The sequence below is a fragment of the Oratosquilla oratoria genome, chromosome 4 (genome assembly GCF_046742065.1).
Source record: "Oratosquilla oratoria isolate Oo_2021 chromosome 4, ASM4674206v1, whole genome shotgun sequence".
NCBI classification, from domain to species: Eukaryota; Metazoa; Arthropoda; class Malacostraca; order Stomatopoda; family Squillidae; genus Oratosquilla; species Oratosquilla oratoria.
This window is the reverse complement of record NC_134780.1, coordinates 41,072,984-41,094,342: the sequence shown is the minus strand read 5'-3', so window position 1 is coordinate 41,094,342 and position 21,359 is coordinate 41,072,984. Positions and strand designations below refer to the sequence as shown.

General features: G+C 39.3%; 1 protein-coding gene across 3 annotated transcripts; it reads right to left on the bottom strand.

Annotated features, from left to right (window-relative positions):
• Positions 1–545: 545 nt before the first annotated feature.
• On the bottom strand, positions 546–20,290 carry tank (EI24 domain-containing protein tank). 3 transcript variants are annotated; one of them, XM_076184059.1, is made up of 9 exons: positions 20,158–20,290; positions 18,988–19,181; positions 18,652–18,669; positions 16,938–17,184; positions 16,253–16,372; positions 4,785–4,921; positions 4,209–4,295; positions 2,661–2,735; positions 546–2,543 (listed from the first exon to the last, which is right to left on the bottom strand). In XM_076184059.1, the coding sequence occupies exons 1-9, from the start codon at positions 20,170–20,172 to the stop codon at positions 2,462–2,464; spliced, it is 975 nt and encodes a 324-aa protein (XP_076040174.1). In that variant the 5' UTR covers positions 20,173–20,290; the 3' UTR covers positions 546–2,461. The 3 variants fall into 3 exon arrangements, with proteins under 3 accessions (XP_076040174.1, XP_076040176.1, XP_076040177.1); XM_076184061.1 differs by lacking the exon at positions 20,158–20,290 and adding an exon at positions 19,931–20,110; XM_076184062.1 differs by lacking the exon at positions 18,652–18,669.
• Between the last annotated feature and the right edge of the window lie 1,069 nt (positions 20,291–21,359).

Here is a 21,359-nt window from a genome sequence, read left to right as displayed (position 1 = left end):
ATGTACAGTTTGCAGGACCACATATTGCACATATTCATCACTGGATAAACATGAAGAAAAAGCTTTGGTGTGGGGCAGTGGGAAGTAATGAAGGAAGGATAAGGAAGAAGAAGAAGAAAAAAAAGTCAAGACTACCAATCAAATCTTCCTTACAATGTGTAGGAGGCCTTACATTAGCCCTAAGGTTATGGGTGAGAAAGGGCTAATTTCCTCACTATGCTGGAAACATTGGCAGTTTCAACACTGCAACAATACAGTGTATAGAGTTGCAACCTACTATCACACTCATCCGTAAACACACCCTTTTTCTCACTGAAGTTTATTGGATGTCGATGCTTGCTGCTTGAGGACTAGCCTTTCCTTAACTTGATATTAGAGTAATGTGAGTGATATTTACAAAGGCACTCAACCACTTTTGTATACTCCAATAAAAAAAAATTGTGTGTAATGCCTTGTTTGTTCACAAGAGAAATTGAGTTCGGTTCTCTTTGGTGTTCTGAGATGGACATCCACGTAAGTATGAAGTGTTCAAATAATTTTTTCTAATATTTTTTTGTCATAAATCTTAAGGTTTTTCACTGATAATACATACATTCCAAAGGGCTCCCCTTCCTCTTAAAAGGAGGTGGCCAAATCGAGCATACACCAACCCCACTTTTATAATAAAAATACATATATTTTTGATGCTGTATATGGATACCTGATATTTCTGGTAAAGGAAAGAAAATATATCCAGTTGGTAAAACCATAAACAAATGTGTATCACAACAGTTTTACCATAAGTAGAAGAAATATACATATTATGGAAGTGAACAGTAAGCTACGTGACCTTAAACAAGGAAGTAGATGAAATTGTAATTCTTATGGGTAATACAGGATCAGTGCCAATAGTTTTATTACTGCTGTGGGTTCTCTATAAGCTTTGTGATATGTGTCCTAATAAAACACTACAAGTAGTTGTAGATTTTGGAGTAAAAAAAAAAAATGATGAGAGTACAATAGAAATATACACCAATGGAAACTTAATACACTAATGCTCCTGCATTCACAACTGCTTTGATAAGTGACCTCTGCTGAATTGCTTTAATTTAAGTCGCTGCATCATATTGAGTACAACTCACGTGTTTTCATACGAATTTTGAGCTGGTAATCTTGCACTACTGTCACCTTACCAATAAGGAAATATCTACATCAGGTTCCCAACAACTGCAAATGTGATTGTGTTCTTACCCAATTATAATGTACACCACCCTTACAAAAAGGGAAAGTATTAGTATTTTGTTGTCTACCTACACTGTTTCTTCCTTTGTGAATGTTTACCTAATTGTGTTGAGCTTATTGTATTCACCTTATTCTCATATAGAGGAACAGAGCTGATAGGATCTGCAAGAGAAATCCAATGGAGGGTGTTTTTGCAGTAAATTGGGGGAAATGGAAGCAAACTTGAGAAACTTACTGTCAGGGTAGTGTCAGACTAAAATTTAAACCCTTTCAAAGCTACTGACAACTTCAAAGATTATTCTGGCAACTGCCAGGTGGTTTTATTCAACTAATAGAGAGCCCCTTAGCAGTGAAAGGGTTATTACGGTGCCAACTGAAGATAGCAGCAAAGATGAGTGGCAACGATTATGCACACTAAATTTCACATGCAATTAACATGTGCCTCTTCATATTTTTGCCAGAAAATTAGTTGATTTGACTGATTCACAATTATTTGAAGTTTGCAATAGGTTAATTCATGAATGCAGGGGCTGTAGTGTATTGACAAATTTTACCAATAACATGTACCTATATATGATGCCTTGTCAGTAATCAAGAGTATTCTTATGTTCTTGCATGACCAAATGGTCTGTGCACACAGGACCTAAAGCTTAACATATTACCTTGAAATAAAAATCCACGGCACTGCACTCTTGAGATCTTGGAATCTGGGCCTAGTCAAACAAATTATCACTGTAATCATAATTATTGATTTATGTTTGACTACCCAATTACCAACAGTCATGTGTTTCCATAACTATATTTCATAAAAATATGTTCAAACTCGTGAGGAATTTAAGTTATTCACTAATACATGAAAATCCATTACTGATAATTAGAAAACATATTTCTTATATGTACATGTGTACCACCACCAGTAGGCCAACCCCCTTACATGGGGGAAAGGTCTTTTGGTATATGTAAGTGCATGTGTACAATAAAAGTTGTAAGAATGTTTACAAAGCAAATTAAACCAAAGTCAAAACGAGGGTTACCAAGGGACATTTTCCAATTATTCCCTCAATAGTCATTCTTCTAGGCAAGTCTGCATTTTACAGCTGGCAAGCCAATGGCATACAAAAATCAAAAGGTTACCTATTTGTCTGAAGTAGGAGTTAATGGGAATGAAACTAACAAATAAATAACTGCAAGGTGTGGAAGAGGTCACCCAAGAGGAACACTGGTAATGGAGTTATCTATTTTATGGAGGATTTACTGCAAAAGACTTGTGGAATATTCTGTTGTTAAATTTGACTACCATTGCAAACCAGGGTAGTTTAGGACTGCAAAAAATAAAGAGGGAAAGATATATTAGTCATAGTCCCCCATTTTATTAAGCCATCAACATTAGATCATATACTTTCAAAGTTCAAGTGTAAAATAAAGTTTAGAGCACTAACCTTGTATTCATGACTGGCTCAGCTTCATTGGCACTGATGATAAAGATTGGAAATAGGACGGAAAACAAGCCACCACTGGAAAGAAATGGTGAAAAAAATCCTTTGTATTAGCCAAGGAGCCAACAAAAGAGGGAGGGAGGGGTGGTGAATGGGAGTGGGGTATGTGGAGATGAAATGGGTGGGAGTTGATTTATGACTTTTGACTTTGGCTACCTCCCTTGTAAGGGGGAAAAAGCTGTTTGTATATGTATGTATGAGTTTTTACATCTCTGCAGGCAGTAACAGGAAGATGGGCAGAGTATTTTAGGGAGTTGCTAAATGTGAAGGAGGATAGGGAGGAAAAGGTGGTTGCAGTGGGAGGAGCAAAGAAAATGACAGTGACAAGTGAGGAAAATGGAGGAGAAATAAGGAAAGATGAGGTGAAGGCAGTTGTTAGGATGATGAGAGCAAGTACCGCACCTGGATTGGATGGAGGTCATGCAGAATGTCTAAAAAAGAGGTACAGTGATAGTGGACTGGCTGGTGAGGTTATTTAATGTTTGTCTAAGAGAGGGTAGAATGCTAGAGGAGTTCCACTTTACACGGGAAAAGGGGACAAGTGTGAAGGTAGTAGATTCTGAGGAATCACTTTGTTAAATGTAGTTGGGAAGGCTTATGGGAGGGTCTTGAATGAAAGGATTAGGAGAGGAACATAGGGAGTAATTGGTGAGGAACAGTGAGGGTTTAGGACAGGTAGGGGTTGCATAGATCAGATTTGGAAAAGGCTTATGACAGGGTAGACAGGAAGGCACTGTGGGAGGTATTGCAGATATATAAGATAGATTTTAAGAGCAATCAAGAGTTTTTACAAGAGTAGTTGAACTTGTGTTAGAATCAGAAATGAAGAGAGTGAGTGATTTGAGGTAAAGGTGGAACTTTGCCAAGTATGTGTTGTGTCACCTTGGCTGTTACATGGATGGGGTGATGCAAGAGGTAAAAGCAAGGGTAGGTTAGGGATTGTAGATGGTTAAAGAAAATGGAGAAAAGTGGGTGATAAGCCAGTTGTTGTTTGTTGACGACACTGCACTTGTAGCAGGACCAGAGGAGGGATTGAGGAAGTTAGTGACAGAGTTTGGGAAGGTGTGTGAAAGAAGGAAGTAGAAGATAAATGTGGGTTAAAGGTGATGTGATGTAAAATCTTGATTAGAAGAAGGAGGACGGTTGCTATGTAATGAAGCATTAATGAGTAAACCAGACTTAGCCTTGCTGTGGTGCTGTGCCTTGCTGCATTGCTTTTGACCCAGCCAGTGGGCAGGGGATAGAGATGATCCTTCATCCACAGGAAGCAAAGATAGAAAGGAAACAAATAGGTTATGGATGAGAGAGGATACATGCCTTGGCTCGCTATCCCCTTATAAGGAGGAGTGAGGTCTTGATATATAAAATAGACTGATAGATGATTACATCTATAGAGCACCTGATCTGTTATCACACAAACATGTCTAAAATAGAAAATAAATTAATAAATAATGGGGAAGAAGATAAAGAAAAGAGAAAACGGTGACCAACCTTATGTATGTAGATGCTGGATACATAGTGATGATGGCGAGTGGGAGGCCAAATCCCATAAAGTATGGCCAGTGCTCCTCTATGAAGCTGGATTAAAAGGAAAAAAATATATATATATACATACATATAAAATAAACAAAATTTAAATTTTCAATACATATAAGATTTTCATAATGGTTGTCTTACATGAACATTTGAAAAATTTGCAAGGGCATTGCAAATGAAATTTCAAAAGCAACTGAAGATGACTCGGACATTGTTTTGGCTATTCTAGTGACCTTGTAAATACTACATATATGAATACACACAATATCCATCCAAGACTTTTACTAAACATAATACTGCAAATCCTCTAGCCTTTGCAAGTTACAGTGAGACCTCTCATTATTGGACGTTTGCGGTGTTTTCGCTGTGTTTGTGGTGTTTTCGGTGTTGTTGTTTAGTGCGTGCAATCACTATGTCACCCAAAAACCACTCCAAATCGACGGATTATTCACGTCAACGGACACCGTTACCCCCCTTTTAGTCTGTTAATGAGAGGTAGTACTGTACGTCATAAATGTCGATTTCACATACCTGAGTCTTTTGTGAAGCTCCCAACCCATGTTGAACCATTTGTACTCAAATGCATAGAGGGCATTAAGCAGTGCCATGTGGACAACACTCAAGCAATAGCCAACACCCACTATTGGCAGGAACATCAGCATATTTGCCTATCAAATGTAAAGTGGCCTGTGAGATGCCATACTTTCACACAAAATCAAAACAAAAATCAATTCAAATAACTTTCCCTGTCATCCGATAAGCCCTCCAATTATATCTGACCATGCTCATATGGAGGTTTTTTTAAAAGCCCAATGTTGGACACACTAATTATCTATGTGATTTTTTTTTCATTACATGACTTTCAGCTCATAATATAATTTTTCCCTACATTGTATTCAAGCATCATATGGAAGGGTGGGGGGTAAAGTGTTGGACAACTTCATTAATTCTCATACATACATACATACAGTGGCCGCGAAAAGTTTGGGCGCGTAATTAACGAGACACAAATGTAAACACTTGTGACATTTAAATAATCATTTAAAGACCTATAAATGGCTTATTACATACCTTATTTACCAAGCGATTTTCCTTTAAGCTTTATGACCTCCAAACGTGCCGGGATGCATCTTGCCAGGTTTTGTACGTGTTGAGGAATAATATTATCCCAAATATCCTGTATTTCTGTTTTTAGCTTAGCTACAGTGGAGACGTCACGATCTTGAAGCTGTTTTTTAATTATATGCCACACGTGCTCAATGGGATTTAGGTCTGGAGAATTTCCAGGCCATTTTTTGAAGTAATCAACACCACAGTCTTCTAACCATTGGGTAACAGACCGAGCTGTGTGAGCAGGAGCTCCGTCCTGCATAAACCAACTAGCATTGCACTTTTCAAAACTTTCAGGCAGGTTATCACACAATAACTCGAAATAAGTGTGCTGATTTACACTCTCATTTTGTGCAAGAAACACTAAATTGCCAACTCCACCAAATGCAAAGCATCCCCACACCATAACACTTGCAGCATGTTTCACCACTTTAGCTGTAAAGCAAGGGTCATTAGGATCAGACCCCCTGGGGCGCCTCACACGCTTTGACCTGCAGCCCGACGACACCACAAACGTGGACTCATCACTCCACAATACTCGTTCCCAGTCTTCTAAGGACCAGTCCTTATATTTCTTGCAAAATGCTATGCGATCACGTATGTTTTTTGCACTTAGGAGGGGAAGAACTTTAGCACAGCAACTACGGTATTGTAAATCTTTGGCTAAATGATCAGAAATACATCTTACAGACACATCATGCAGCAGTGCAGGGTTATTTTCTTTCAGTTTTCGAGCTGTGAGCATTGGATCTTTATCTGACTGCCTCCTAATAACCGTAGAAGTACGATTTGATATCTTTCTTGGCCGACCAGAGTTATGCTTTGGAGTAGGAATGATGTCACTTCCTCCGTCTCGAAATTTCTTGGTCCACTTTTGCACTTGACGCACTCCAATTCCAACACGAGTAGCAATATCTTTACACTTATAACCCTCCTTATAGAGGGTTATGATTGTAACAACTGTGTCTCTTTCCAGCTCTTTACCACTTCCCATTACGGAGATATCAAGGCACAAAAACAGAGACCACCGCAAAAAAAAAGACTACTCCCCGTGAGAGATGTTTAGAAACTGACTCCACGTGACATCGAGTACGCCTAAACAGAGTTGCCAAGTAGTGTGTATTGTCTCAGCTAAGTACGGGTACAAACGCTAGCATTGAAATATAGCGAAAAGTTTGGGCGGAAAGTTGTATTTTTCGCATGTTTTGAGTTTAGCGGAAAGCCTGGGCGCCTATAATTTTGCGCCCAAACTTTTCGCGGCCACTGTATACCATCGGCTTTTTCCCCCTTACACGGGGGGTAGCCAAAAAGAAAAAGGCATAGAAATCACTCCCACCCATTTCATTTCCCATATATTCCACTCCCCTCCACCCTCACTCCTATCTTGGCACCTCCTGGATGATGGGTCATCCCTGCATCCTGTCCACTGCCCTGGGTCAGAAGCAGTGTTGCAAGACACAGCACATCCACAGCAAGGCCGCTTCATAAATTCGGTGATCCCCCTCTCTGTCCCCTCATGCAGGAAAGGAGAAGACGGGGAGAAATCCCTTCGGGCTGCGTCATTAATTCTCGCCACAAAATAGTTTTGTTTGTACGTACATATACCAAGGGCTTTTTCTCCCTTACAAGGGAGGTAGCCAAAGTCAAAGAAACAAATTCACTCCCATCCACCTCATTCCCATATACTCCACTCCCATTCACCACCCCTCCCTCCCTCCCTCCCTCTTTTCTTGGCTCCTCCTAAATGACAGGTCATCCTTGCATCTTACCCACTGCCCTGGATCTGAAGGAATGCAGCAAGACACAGCACATTCACAGCAAGATCGCTTCATTTAATTGGTGACCCCCAAACTTCATCCCCTCATTCAGAAAAAGAGAAGATGGAGTGAAATCCCTTTGGGCTGCATCAAAATATCATTCACACATACTCCGCTCGTGACCTCAGCTAGAGACCTCATTTTTCTGCACAGACACCAGCTAGCAAATACCTGCAAAATTTATATCTCCGAATAGTGTTAAGTGATTGTGTTGTGTTTTTGTAATTGTATGCATATAGCACTATACAGTTACAGATATAAGATAAAGTGTAGTGTTCTATTTAAATTCAAAACAGTTTTCTGTTACTGTACTCCAAAGGTAGGAGAAATAGTATAAGGTAAGCAGAGTAAGCTTCACGTATTTAGTTTATTAGAGACCACTTTGATTTTGTTGTTGTTGTTGATTTGTATTTTCTCTTTGCCGTTTTTATTGCTAAGGGAGGAACGAAATGGCTTGTGAAGGTTGCGTGAACCTAGAGTCTGTCTCAGGATGTGTGAGGAGGAAATTCGTCTTCTCAGGAGTGCGCTCTGTGAGAAGAGTGAACCCTCCCCACAACCCAAAGAGCGCTCCACTTCTTCCCCTACTGTCACTGCCGTGAGCGAGTGGCGCTCCGTGGGGTCTCGTTTGTCGAGCCCGCGTTCGATAGACGTGTGCCCTGTGGAGCAACTGCTGGCTCTAGCCAATCGTTTTGCTCTACTGGAGGATGAAGTGGCTGAAAACCAGGAGTTCTTGGTGGTGGGGGACTCCATGGTGCGAGGCTATGACGACATCCTGCAACGGAAGACTAAGCAACGTTGCAAGCTTGTATATCAACCGGGCCGTGGGATCGCCAATTGTACCCAGTCCATCAGGGAGCAAGGACGGAAGAACACGGTTACGATTGTTCATACGGGAAGTAACGATGTAGGTGGGGTGAGATCAGAGGAGCTTGTTCGGAATTACAAGGTCCTCCTTCAGGAGATGAAGGAACGTGGGAGCCGTCATATAGTCTGTGGGATCCTCCCAAGGATCTACGCAGGCTCGTGTTGGAACAGTAGCAGAACACCCACACACACCAAGAAACATTAAAACTACACCCAAAGACCTTTATTACACAAAGATACTCTCTTCTCTTCCTCCACAACCACCAAATACCAGCCTCCGGAAACATATTCATAATCATATCACTCACCGCTCCATTAACACACTGAAAGACAACACACTGCTGCATGCCAGACCCCCTGATATCCACCCTTCTGAATCCTCTCTCCCACGTAAGGACAGAGTCCACTTGGCCAGACTGCGATGCGGTCACCACCCAGCACTTCTAAGCTACCAGAGGAGGCTGGACGACCGTGTTGTGAACAGCTGCCCAGGATGTAACACTTCACCCCATACCATACAACACATAATGGAAGACTGCATTATACACAATCATGCACGCAAACAACACAACATACACTCTATAAAGGATTTGTGGGAAAACCCAGTCTCGGCTGTGGCCTTCCTTGGGGAGACGGGACTGCTCGGACAGACAGTCTAGGGAACGACAACAACAACAACAACAGTAGAGCCATAGGGATCAATGATAGGATATCGCAGTTGTGCACACAATTGGGATACCACTTTCTTGATCCTTGGTATGTCTTTTCTAGGTGCCATGACCTTTACGCTTCTGATGGGATCCACTTTACCCGCAGAGGCAAAGATGTTCTAACAAACCTCATTGTGGGAGTTTGTAATGAATTAGCTCCTTTTTTAGGGTAGAAGCCCAAAGGGAAGGGGAAATAGAGTGTACTTGGGAAAACAGTGTAGAGTATAGCATTAATGTTGTTGTTGTTGTCGTTCCCTAGACTGTCTGTCCGAGCAGTCCCGTCTCCCCAAGGAAGGCCACAGCCGAGACTGGGTTTTCCCACAAATCCTTTATAGAGTGTATGTTGTGTTGTTTGCGTGCATGATTGTGTATAATGCAGTCTTCCATTATGTGTTGTATGGTATGGGGTGAAGTGTTACATCCTGGGCAGCTGTTCACAACACGGTCGTCCAGCCTCCTCTGGTAGCTTAGAAGTGCTGGGTGGTGACCGCATCGCAGTCTGGCCAAGTGGACTCTGTCCTTACGTGGGAGAGAGGATTCAGAAGGGTGGATATCAGGGGGTCTGGCATGCAGCAGTGTGTTGTCTTTCAGTGTGTTAATGGAGCGGTGAGTGATATGATTATGAATATGTTTCCGGAGGCTGGTATTTGGTGGTTGTGGAGGAAGAGAAGAGAGTATCTTTGTGTAATAAAGGTCTTTGGGTGTAGTTTTAATGTTTCTTGGTGTGTGTGGGTGTTCTGCTATGTAGTGTAACGGGTGTGATGTGTTTGTGGTGGCTGCAGCAAGTGTTTGTGTGCCTCTCATGTCGAGGTGTTCCTTGACTTTGAGGACTTTTGTTTCATGGTGTAAATGGTCTGTAGGTGATGTATTTGTGCAGCCTGTAATTGTTTTTAGGGCTTTGTTTTGTATGATTTGAAGGGTGTTGTGGTGTGTCTCACTGAGATTAGGAGCCCATGCAGGACTCGCATAATTCATCACTGAGCGTATACATTGTTTGTATATTGTTATATTAGTTTCTTTGTTTTGTCCAAATGTTGTTCCAGTGATTGACTTAAGTGCGTTAAGTCTAGGTGTGCATTTGTTTTTTATGTTTGTGAGGTGTTGTTTGAAAGACATGGATGTATCGTATGTTACACCAAGAATTTTCGGTGTGTTTGTGTGTGGTATTAGAGTGTTGTTGATGTAGAGATGAGGTATGTATTTGTGTTCTTTTGTCCAGTTGGTGAGAAGTGTTGCTGTAGATTTGGTTGGAGCTATTTTGAGTCTGTTTGTGATGAACCATGTGTTGAGTGTGTCAAGGTAAGGCTGGATTATTTCTGCAGCTTTGTCTGTGTTACGATGTGTGCATGTGATTGTTATGTCGTCTGCGTAAGAAGAGATTTGTATTTCTGAGGTGTCTGGCGTGGGTAAGTCATGCATGTATAGATTAAATAATGTGGGGGATAGAACTGAGCCCTGCGGTACTCCGTTCTTAATGTTTCTGATGTGCGATGATTGGCCATTATATGACACATGAGCATTCCTGCCTGCCAGATAATTGGCCAGCCATCTTTTGGTGTTATTGTGCATGTCTGTGTTATATATTTTATTTGTTAGGTTGTGGCGGGGGATAGCATCAAAAGCTTTACTAATGTCCAATGTTATAAGAAGTGTTCTGTGGTGGGGCCTATCTGAATTGATGCCATCAAAAATTCTTTGTGTGAGGTTTGTCAGAAGAGTGTTTGTGGAGTGTAGTGGCCTAAAACCGTGTTGTGAGTCAGCAAGGGGAATATATGGTGTGACAAGTTTAAGTATTAGGCGTTCAATGACTTTAGAGGGGGTGCAGAGAAGTGTGATTGGGCGGTACGATGATGGGATTGTTGGGTCTTTGTTCGGTTTTGGGATGGTGATTATTTTACCATGCTTCCAGATGTCGGGTATAGTGTTGTGTGAATAGCTGTAGTTTGCAATGTTTGTGAGTGCGTGTATACCTTGTGGTCCAATGTGTTTTAGGTGGATGTTGCTTATGTTATCAGGGCCACAGGCAGATGAGTGCTTGAGACTATGCATTATGAGTTTTGTCTGACTGTCTATGAAGGGTGTATAGTCTGAGTCTGTGGGAAAGTCTTTCTTACGTCGAATGGTGCGTCGGTCGTCAGGGTGAGATGTAAGATGGCTCGTCTGTGCAAAATGACGTATGAGTGCGTTTGCTTGTTGTCTGTTTGAGGGTAGATTATCTGTTGTTGTGATTATTGCTGCGTGAGAGCGTGTAGTGTTAGTGTTGGATAGTGTGATGCTGTTGAGTGTTTTGTACAATTTGCTGGTGTTTGTTTTGTGATCAAGTGTATTGATAAAGTTTTGCCAATTTTGTGTTTTTTGTTCATGTATTTTATTGGCAATCACAGTGTTTAGTGTTTGTATTTGGTCTGCTATGTTTTGAGGGATAGGTGTGGGGGTATCGTGTTTAAGTGTGTCACGTTGTCTGATGAGGCCTTGGATTTCTGGTGTGAAGTTGGGGTTGTGTGATTTTCTGTTGCCTCTAGGGATGTATCTCTTGTCTGCGTTTTGTATGATTGTATTAAAAGCGTGCACAGCATTGTTTATGTTTGTGATTGGTGTACTGTTAAGTGTTTCAAAATGTTGTTCTGTCTCTTCATTAAAGGCTTCCCAGTTAGCTCTCTTGTAATTGGTGTAAGTGTGTCTGTGGCCAGCTGGGGTGCATCTTGTTTTGGTGGTGATGATGATTGGAAGGTGGTCAGAACCAAGGGCTCCGACCACTCTCCATGATGTTGTTGGGGTTAGGCAGGGGGAGCAAAAGGTGATATCAGGAGAGGAGGGAGTGTAGAGGGCTTGGTATGGGATATGTGTATGATTATGCGTGTTGTTCATGATAGTCAATGAGTCGAGTTGAGTCTGTATATCAAGCCCTCTGTCTGTGTCGGGGTTGTCGACAAACCAGGCAGACGACTTGGCGTTGAAGTCACCACCCATGATCAGGTTGGGGATTGAGGCTAGTTGGCTGAGCTGAGGTCTGAAGGTGTTTGGAACTGTGGGGGATGATTGGGGGGGAATGTACATGTTAACTAACAATACCATTAATGTAGAACAATGTGCCAGTATAGGACAAAATATAATTTTAGGATATAATGTCGCTAGAGGACGAAATGTTACATTAGGATGTAATGTCATAGGACAAAATGTCGCAATGGGATGTAATGACAGTGGAGGACAAAAGATCACAATGGGAAGTAATGATAGTGGACAAAATATCACGATAGGATGTAATGATAATGGAGGAGAAAATATCACGGTAGGATATAATGTCAGTGGAGGACAAAATATAACTTTAGGAAGGGATACCAGACAGAATGTCAATGAAGGCCAAAATATCATGATAGGATGTAATGACAGTGGAAGACAAAAGATCACGATGAGATGTAATTATAGTGGAGGAAAAAATATCATGGTAGGATATGTCACTGGAGGACAAAATATAATTTTAGGAAGGGATGCCGGATATAATGTCAATGAACGACGGAAGGCCGGCATGAATCACGGTGACGTAGGGGGACAAAATGTACAAAAGAGATTGGATGACCGTGATCGACCAGATGTCCATGATGGGGGAAATGTTAATTTTGATGGGAGTAATGTTAATGAGGCATTGAATGTCAATGAAGGACCAAATAATAATATAGAGCAAGGTATAAATAAAAAACAAAATGATAATGTAAGACATGATATTGAAACTCAAAATGTGTCAAAAAGAAATAATCACGAGTTTCTTAAAACCATGTACTTTAATGCTCATAGTATTAGGAACAAATTTCAAGAAATACAGGCGTATGTCAAAAGCGAAAATTTCGATATGATAGGAATAACTGAGACATGGTTAAATGGTACAGAGTTCGAAGCTGAATTTAATATTGCGGGATTTAAACACTTTCATCAGGATAGAAACCACAACAAAGGTGGGGGTATTCTGTTGTACGTTAAAAACAATGTTCATGCTTGTGTTTTAGAGAAAGTGAAACAGGATGCATATGATATTTTGTGGGTTGAGTTAACCCAAACAAATGGACAAAAAATGAATATAGGTGTAATATATAGGCCAAAGACATTATCATTAGCAGACGACAAACTGTTATTTCAAGAATTGTCTAGTTTCTGCAACCGGGATTTATTGATAATGGGTGATTTCAATTTTACTGACATTGATTGGATGACCCTTGAACATGTCCATATGGGTAGTCGCTTGATTGATTTTCTTGGTGACAATTACTTAATTCAGCATGTAAAAGAGCCCACAAGATATGGAAACTTACTCGATCTATTGATCACTAGCTGCGAAAGCATGGTAACTGATGTAGAAGTCGGTGAATCTGTTGCAAATAGCGATCACAACTTAGTTAGATTCAAATTCCTAAACAATTTTAGAATAGATACTTGTGTTTCTAAAATACCTGATTTCAGTACAGCTCAGTTCATAGGACTACGTCAGGAGCTTCAGCTTCCAGATTGGAAAGCAAAATTAAACGAAAGACCTGTAGATCAGATGTGGAGAATATTTCAAAATACGCTCACTAGGATGATTCAAACTTGCATTCCTTTTAAGGACAGACGTCCCCCAAATCAGGCTCGCCCAAAGTGGCTCGACAAAGAAACTGAAAAAAGTATTGCTAAAAAGAGACAGGCTTATAAGAAATATAAGTGCTCGGGTGCATCTAATGACTATGAAAGTTATGTATCAATACAGAGAGATTTAAAAAAGACAATAAGAAAAAGAAAACGACAATACGAAATGAACATCGCTGATAAATCCAAAGAGAATCCCAAAGAATTCTATAGTTACATTAGAGATAAAAAGGTTGTTAGGAATCACATTGGTCCACTATTATCTGCTGACGGTCAACTTGAATATTCAAATGAAGGAATGTGTAATATCTTAAACAATTATTTTAGCTCGGTATTCGTAAACAAAACACCTCAAAGTGAATTCCAAACTGAAACCTGTGAAAAGTCTAGGGTAAACTTACTACGGTAAATATAACAAAAGAAAAAATTAAAAGGTGTATAGACAAACTCAAAGTTAATAAAACACCAGGGCCTGACGGTTGGCATCCAAGAATCTGGAAATGAAAAATGAGATTGTTGTTCCATTAGAAATTATTTTCAAGAAATCTATCATATCCAGAGATGTCCCAAGAGAATGGAAGCTAGCTAACGTTACTCCCATATTCAAAAAAGGTGACAAAAAGAAGCCAAATAACTATAGGCCTATAAGTTTGACTTCAATCGTAGGAAAAATAATGGAATCTATCATCAGAGATGCTATCGAACATCATTTAGAAAGTAACCGTTTGATAAATGATAGCCAGCATGGTTTCAGATGGAAACGTTCTTGCGTGACTAACTTACTCAAATTCTACGACACAGTTATCTTGAATTATGACAAAAGAAACAATATAGATTTAATATATCTAGACTTTGCAAAAGCTTTTGATACCGTCCCACACGAAAGACTACTTACTAAATTAGCTTTACACGGAATAAGTGGTAGCCTATTAGGTTGGACTAGTAATTGGTTGAATGGTCGAAAACAGAGAGTTGTTTTAAATGGAAAAACTTCTGGATGGAAAAATGTTACAAGTGGAGTTCCTCAGGGTTCCATTATTGGGCCACTTCTATTCATAGTATATATAAATGATATAGACCATGGACTAAAATCTACTGTTTCCAAATTTGCTGATGATACAAAACTGTGCGGAGTGGCAAATGATCACTCAAACCAATTAGATATTCAAGAAGATTTAGATCAATTACAGCAATGGTCTGAAAAGTGGCTAATGAAATTTAACACAAGTAAATGCAAGGTAATGCACATAGGTAAAAATAACAGTAAGTAAGATTACAAGTTATTTGGAAATTCATTAACAAAAGTGGATAGTGAAAAAGATCTCAGCATAATTATCAGTAATGACCTCAAATCATCCAAGCAGTGTATTTCAGCCTCTGAGAAAGCAAATAAGATTCTAGGACTGATTGCACGATCTTTTGATTTCAAAAGTCCATCACTCATTAACAAGCTATATAAATCGTTAGTTCGTCCACATTTGGAATATGCTGTTTCCGTATGGTCACCGAATCTCATTAAAGACATTGACAGAATGGAAAAAGTACAACGGCGAGCCACAAAACTGATTCCAAATATCAAAAATAAATCACATGAAAATCGATTAAAACATGAATCTGTTTTCCCTAAAAAAGCATAGACTCAGAGGTGACTTGATACAGGTCTTTAAGATTTTAAAGGGAATTGACAACATCAAAAGTGACCAAATTTTCACATTGAATGAGAATCAGACAAGAAACAATGGTCTCAAACTGTCCGGAAATAGATTCAATTTGGAAGTAGGTAGAAACAACTTTGCCAACCGTGTAGTTAATGAATGGAATAAACTTCCTGCACAGGTAGTGCAATGTAGTTCAGTTCAAAGCTTTAAGAATCATTTAGATAAACACCTAAGCAAGATGCTGTAATGATTATAGTTTATTTTATATCATTTGTTTTTGTTTTGTTATCATTTGTCTGTCTGATTTTCATTTATTATTAGTTATGTCAATTTATTATTATTTACTATTTACCTGTTTATTATTTAACTATACCTATGCATTTATGTATTTTATTTGTTATTTACATTATTATGGTTTTTATTTGTTGTTTTATTGTTATGATTTTTTTTGCATCCAACCTAGATATGGACCAAAAGGTCTCCTGTCGGCATGCTCCGCCTTTGTAATCCTTAACACCACCCCCATCACCCACCCTCTTCTTTCCATGCATCACAGCATCATCCATACACAACCATTCTCCACTCACCTCTATCTTCTGTCTTCTCCCTTCCTTCCTCAACAAACAACCCCCTGTTTCCCAATGCCCTTTTTGTTTGTAATTAAGTGAAATAGCTTTAAATACTGGCCCTCACTTTTGACAGACGTCTTTCAGTCCACATTTCAGAGCTAATGGTGAAGACAATCAAGAAACTAAAAAGAACAAGTTTCAGACAGCAAAAAAAGATGCCAATCGCTATATATGACTCATAAAAAGCACTTATATATGCCTCTACAGCGTTGTACCCAACCAAGGGCTTTTTCCCCCTTACAAGGGTAGCCAAAAACTAAAGGCATAGAAAACACTCCCACCCATTCCATCCCCTACATACTCCACTCCCCTCTACCCTCTTCCCTCCCTCTTATCTTGGCACCTCCTGGAAGAAAACAAAGACATCCTACAAAAACAAAACAAATCATGATGAATAATATGCGACTGCACTAAAACAATGCTTATAATCTACGCTCAAAAACCAAAACCATTTCTATAGAACCACACATGAAACCTGTAGGCAGTACAAAAGAACCTTCTAACTCCCATGTCCTTCACACCATTTACAAATACTCAATTACCATAACTTGTATCTCACAAAACATCCATAAAAAAATAATAATTAATAATGCTTACTTGTATAAGAAAAAATAATTCAATGACGATGGAGAAAAACATGTCAGCTATAGGTTTGCTGGTCCCTGGCATGAGCATTGGACGACCTTGCTTTTGTCGATACGCACTGTCAGCTATATCCTGTGAAACAATTGAATTTATAGTTTATTTTGGAAATAATATGATGCACCTTTAAAACTACAGCCTTACCAACTTACAATTAAATTTATACTCTTTACTTTATTCCGAAACAAAGAAGAATGTATACACACACATTTGTGCAAATTCTCTTAGTTACACCCAATTAGTCAAGACAATGCATTCTAATTAGCAAAGGATAATTTAATCCACTGCAGGGATGACTTTAGGTTTTAAGATTATTATTACAGGTTTTGAAATGCAATTCATAAAAAGGATATAAGTGTCAATAAACCATCACAAGGATGGGAGTCTTCTGCAAGAAAGACCAGGGACATCAGATTGATTGACTGTTTATAAACCTCTTTCCAAGCTGACAAGTTGCTCTATTTGTACTTCTTTGTTATCACTTTGTAAAATAAGACTTCACAAGGTGATGATGGAGATTTGAAGATGAACATCAGTAAAATAATTCATTAAGACTCTTGCTGGATTACAAGTGGTCTCACCAAATTACCAACTCAGTAGAATTAAAAAATTACAAAGGAAATGGGAAGAGAATACACACCTGAAACCAGATGGCATTGATTATTCTGGAGATAATAAACAGTGGCAAAGCCCAGAGAAGAGAGAACAAAGTGGACAGCGCTGGCCGAGCATAGCTCCAGACAGAACCTCCACTCTCTTGCAGTACTGCCCATAATATCCATTCCAGTGTAGGCAACACCAGGTAGTCAAATATAAGCAGACTGATGATGAACACCACACCATTTAATGTACAACATTCTATGAAACGCTTCAGAACTCCTGGTTCACTGAAAACCGAAATTAAAAAAATATATATAAAAATGAAAACCAGTACAGCACCTACACATAATGCAAAGACATAAATTCTTATACATTTGACATGCATAAAAATCCCAATCTGAAGGTTGAGTGAGTGAAAGAGAATCATCCATGATAAAAAAAAAAAATACTGGGTAAATAAAACAAATAAACAAATTAAATAACTATATGCTTGTAAATAAGGTGATGAGATGTACAAGGGGAGAATATGGCAGCAAACTGGAAGTTAGTATTAAGGTAGATTGGAGGAAGTGAATAGTTTTAGATACTTGGGTGCCAATGTGGTGGAAAAGGGTGGAGTGGAGGTGGAGGTAGAATGTAGATTGAGAAAAGCAAGTGAGAGATTAAAAAGTGTAATAAGAAATAGACATTTGGGAATGGATGCTAAGAGGAGATTGTATAAAGGAGTGATTGTGCTGAGAGCACTGTATGGGGGCAGAAACATGGAACACAAGAGAGGATGAGTTTGAATGTGTTTGATATGAGGACCCTGAGAAGTATGATAGGAATTACTAGGCTGGATAGAGTGAGAAATGAGGTGAGGAGGAGAACAGGGGTGGAAATGGAGTTGGGAGATGAAAGAGTATTGGGATGGTTTGGACACATGGAAAGAATGAGTGAAGAAAGATTAGTAAAAGAGGTGTGGAAGGCAGAGGTGGAAGGAGTGAACATAAGGGGGTGACTAAAGATGAGATGGATGGATGGGGTAAAAGGGGCACTGGGAATGTCTGTTGAGGAAGGGTGGGAGAAGACAGAAGACAGGGGAGAATGGTTGTGTATGGATGATGCTGTGATGCATGGGAGTGGGTGGGGGAGTGGTGAGGGAGTATGTGTGAATATCTTGATGCAGCCCAAATGGATTTCTCCCCATCTTCTCTTTTTCTGAATGAGGGGACAGAGGAGGAGGGCCCTCATTAAATGAAGCTGCCTTGCTGTGGATGTGCTGTGTCTTGCTACACTGCTTCTGCCCCAGGGCAGTGGGTGAGATGCACGGATGGCCAGTCATCCAGGAGGAATCAAGATAACAGGGAGGGGGGTGGTGAATGGGAGTGGAGTAAGTGAGGGTTGAATGGGTGGGAGTGAATTTTATGCCTATGGTTTTTTTGGCTACCTCCTTTGTAAGAAGGGGCCAAGCCTTTGGTATATGTATGTATAAATAACTAAATAAATTATAATAAACAAACTTTAATAGATGAACAGAAGTATGCCTCTGAGTGATTTTGCAAAAGAGAACAAGACTGAAAGACTACACCTGCAGTAACACCATCTTCCTCTAGCAAGTTTCTTTGTAAAGTGAATGAGCACATCTATATAGGTCCATTTTAAACATTGAAAAAAAAAGTACAATTATACCCACAGAACCATGCACCCATTCTAAGAGTTCAACACACTTCCTTGATCTACAAAGGTTTATCCATACAAATCACTTTACTTACCTTTCACTCAATTTCTGTCTATGTAAGCATGGTTGAAAAATAAACATAAATTAATTCAAAATTAATTTCTTTCAACACAAGCAAATGTGAAAGTATTGATTATAATATCACCTATATAAACAACTAATTCTATATCATAATCAAGATGAATATAGTTTACAACTATAACAAAAAATATAACAATAATATGGTATATCAATAAACAGGATTTCTCTCCTCTACAACTTACGAAGATAAAGTATGTTTATTTAGCAAATTGTTTAAAAAAAATTCATTATGTGACACTGTTTAAACTTAAATTACAGGGTAAAATGTGTGGGCAAATGATACACCTACTCTCTGTGAGAAGCCTGTTTTTGTTTTTTCTCTGCCACTTGCTGGGCTGCTCTCCGCTTGCCTAATGTTGTTAGCTCACGTGTGGGCGTTTGTCGAGGTTTGTCTGTTCTTCTCACTTCATTATCATAGTTTAAGATAAGGTAAAAACCACGCAAACTGTCTTTGATGCCTCGTAGTATTCCATACAAAAGTGCCTGTTAAAAAATAATAAATCTGGATGAACAGAATGGTGTAGGGTCAACTTAGCCCATCTACTCAACCATGGTTAGGTTAGGTTAAGTTGTAGGTTAGGTATGAGCAGACAAATTTATCATACTCTAATTTCTTCAACCTCTGCATCTATCAAAACAAAGATGGCATCTCAAGCAACCGATGGGCCAAGTTGGCATTGGCGTGAGTTAGCAATGGGCCGAGTTGGCCGGCAAGCCAACAGAATTAGCTATTCACATTTTCAATTAATCAACTTACAGAATGTAACAATAGAATTACTTCAAATCCATTCTTTGGTTTTATTCCTTTGATGAATCACCTCTATTCTTCTACAGATGGTATGCCCAGTCCCCACTCTCTAGGATTTATACAAACAACTAAAAAACAAGTCTTGCATAAGCTTAGCATCAATTTTACTTCCTTTTTGTACTCTTCATTTCCATGTTATTAATTAATCTTATTTTTTATTTTTTACCAACTAAAGTATCATCCATTTAAATCAAAATGCAAAGTTATCAATTCCACCTTCAATTATAGAGAACTCAACAGGTCTGAACTTGAAACTGGTACTACTCGTCTACTGTAATTCTACAAAAAGGAAGCTCAGCTAACAGCTGTAAATATAGGCACTTGCGTCACACGATTACGTAAACAAATACCACATTAACTTGCAAATATTGAAAGTGCTATGCAAGCATATAATCATGATACTAAAACAGCGACACTACCCTACCATCACACGATATTTGTCCTTTGTACTCGTAAAGTAGTCACTCCATGTATTGCTTTGTTTACAACTAGTATACCCTCTTCTCTCCACGACAGAATACTGAAGAACTTTAGTTCGCTCTTATCAGCCAAGGTCTTTATACGTCTTATCTGCCACTATCTATTAGCTCTACGACCTATTATCTGCTTGGTAACTAACAATTAATCTTACAACTACTTGTGTATCCCTACCTTTAAAGAATCCATTTCCCATACATAAACAATAAACTCATCGTAATATCAGATGATATTTAGCGTGAAACTATTTAATGTAGTATCAAATACTTTGTATGGAGTAAAAGCTTTCTTCCTACATTATTGAATGCCACAAGTACGAGTGACCCATGATTTAGTCGTCTATACCAAATCAGCTGCATTCATTGGCGGGGCATTTAAAAACATATGAAGGCATTTGTGGCATCTTCGTATAACTGGCTCATGAGATATTTATATCTTGACATTTTGGAAATACTCTCTAGCATCATGGGACATTGACTATTCAACAGCCGACCGAAACAAAGAACTTCTCAGGCTGTTTGAATATATATATTTTCCAAATACAATCGCTGCTATTTTTTAGTTTTATTTTCTGGGAACTTGAAGATAAATATGTGTAAAAGTAAGGTGACAAGATGGCAGCACGCTGGAAGTGAGTATTAAGGGAGAAAAAATGGAGGAAATGGGTAGCTTTAGACACTTAGGGTTGCATATGGCGGGAAAGGGAGGAGTGGAGGTGGAGGTAGGATGTAGATTGAGAGAAGCAAGTAGGTTATGCCTTGGGGATTAAATAGTGTAATGGGAAATAGACATTTGGGAATAGATGCTAAGAGGAAATTGTATGAAGGGGTGATTGTGTGGGCAGCACTGTATGAGGCAGAAACATGGGATGTTAGAAAGGAAGAGTTTAAATGTGTTTGAGATGAAATGCTTGAGAAGTATGGTAGAGGTTAGTAGGGTGGAAAGGTTGAGAAATGATGAGGTGAGGAGGAGAGCGGGGGTGGAAAAGGAGCTTTTGTAAGTGCATATGGGCCGGTTAGTGAGATGAGTGGAGAGGAAAGGGAGGCTTTTTGGATGGATTTTAATGAGTGCATAGAGGGATTAGGGGAAAATATCAATGTAGTGGTACTGGGAGACCTTAATGCTAGGGTAGGAAATAAACCAATAGACGAAGTAGTTGGGAAGTGTGAGGTTCCAGGAAATAAACGTAGTGGAGAGTTGATGGTGATGTGTCTAGAGAGTTGATGATAGCAAATACAGTGTTTAGGAAGAAAGTCAAGCATAAGTACACGTGGAAGAGGGTGGTGGATGGAAGGGTGGTAGATAGAGTGTTAATGGACTATGTAGTGGTAACCAGGAGAATAGTAGGAAGAATTAATGATGGTAAGTTGAGAGTG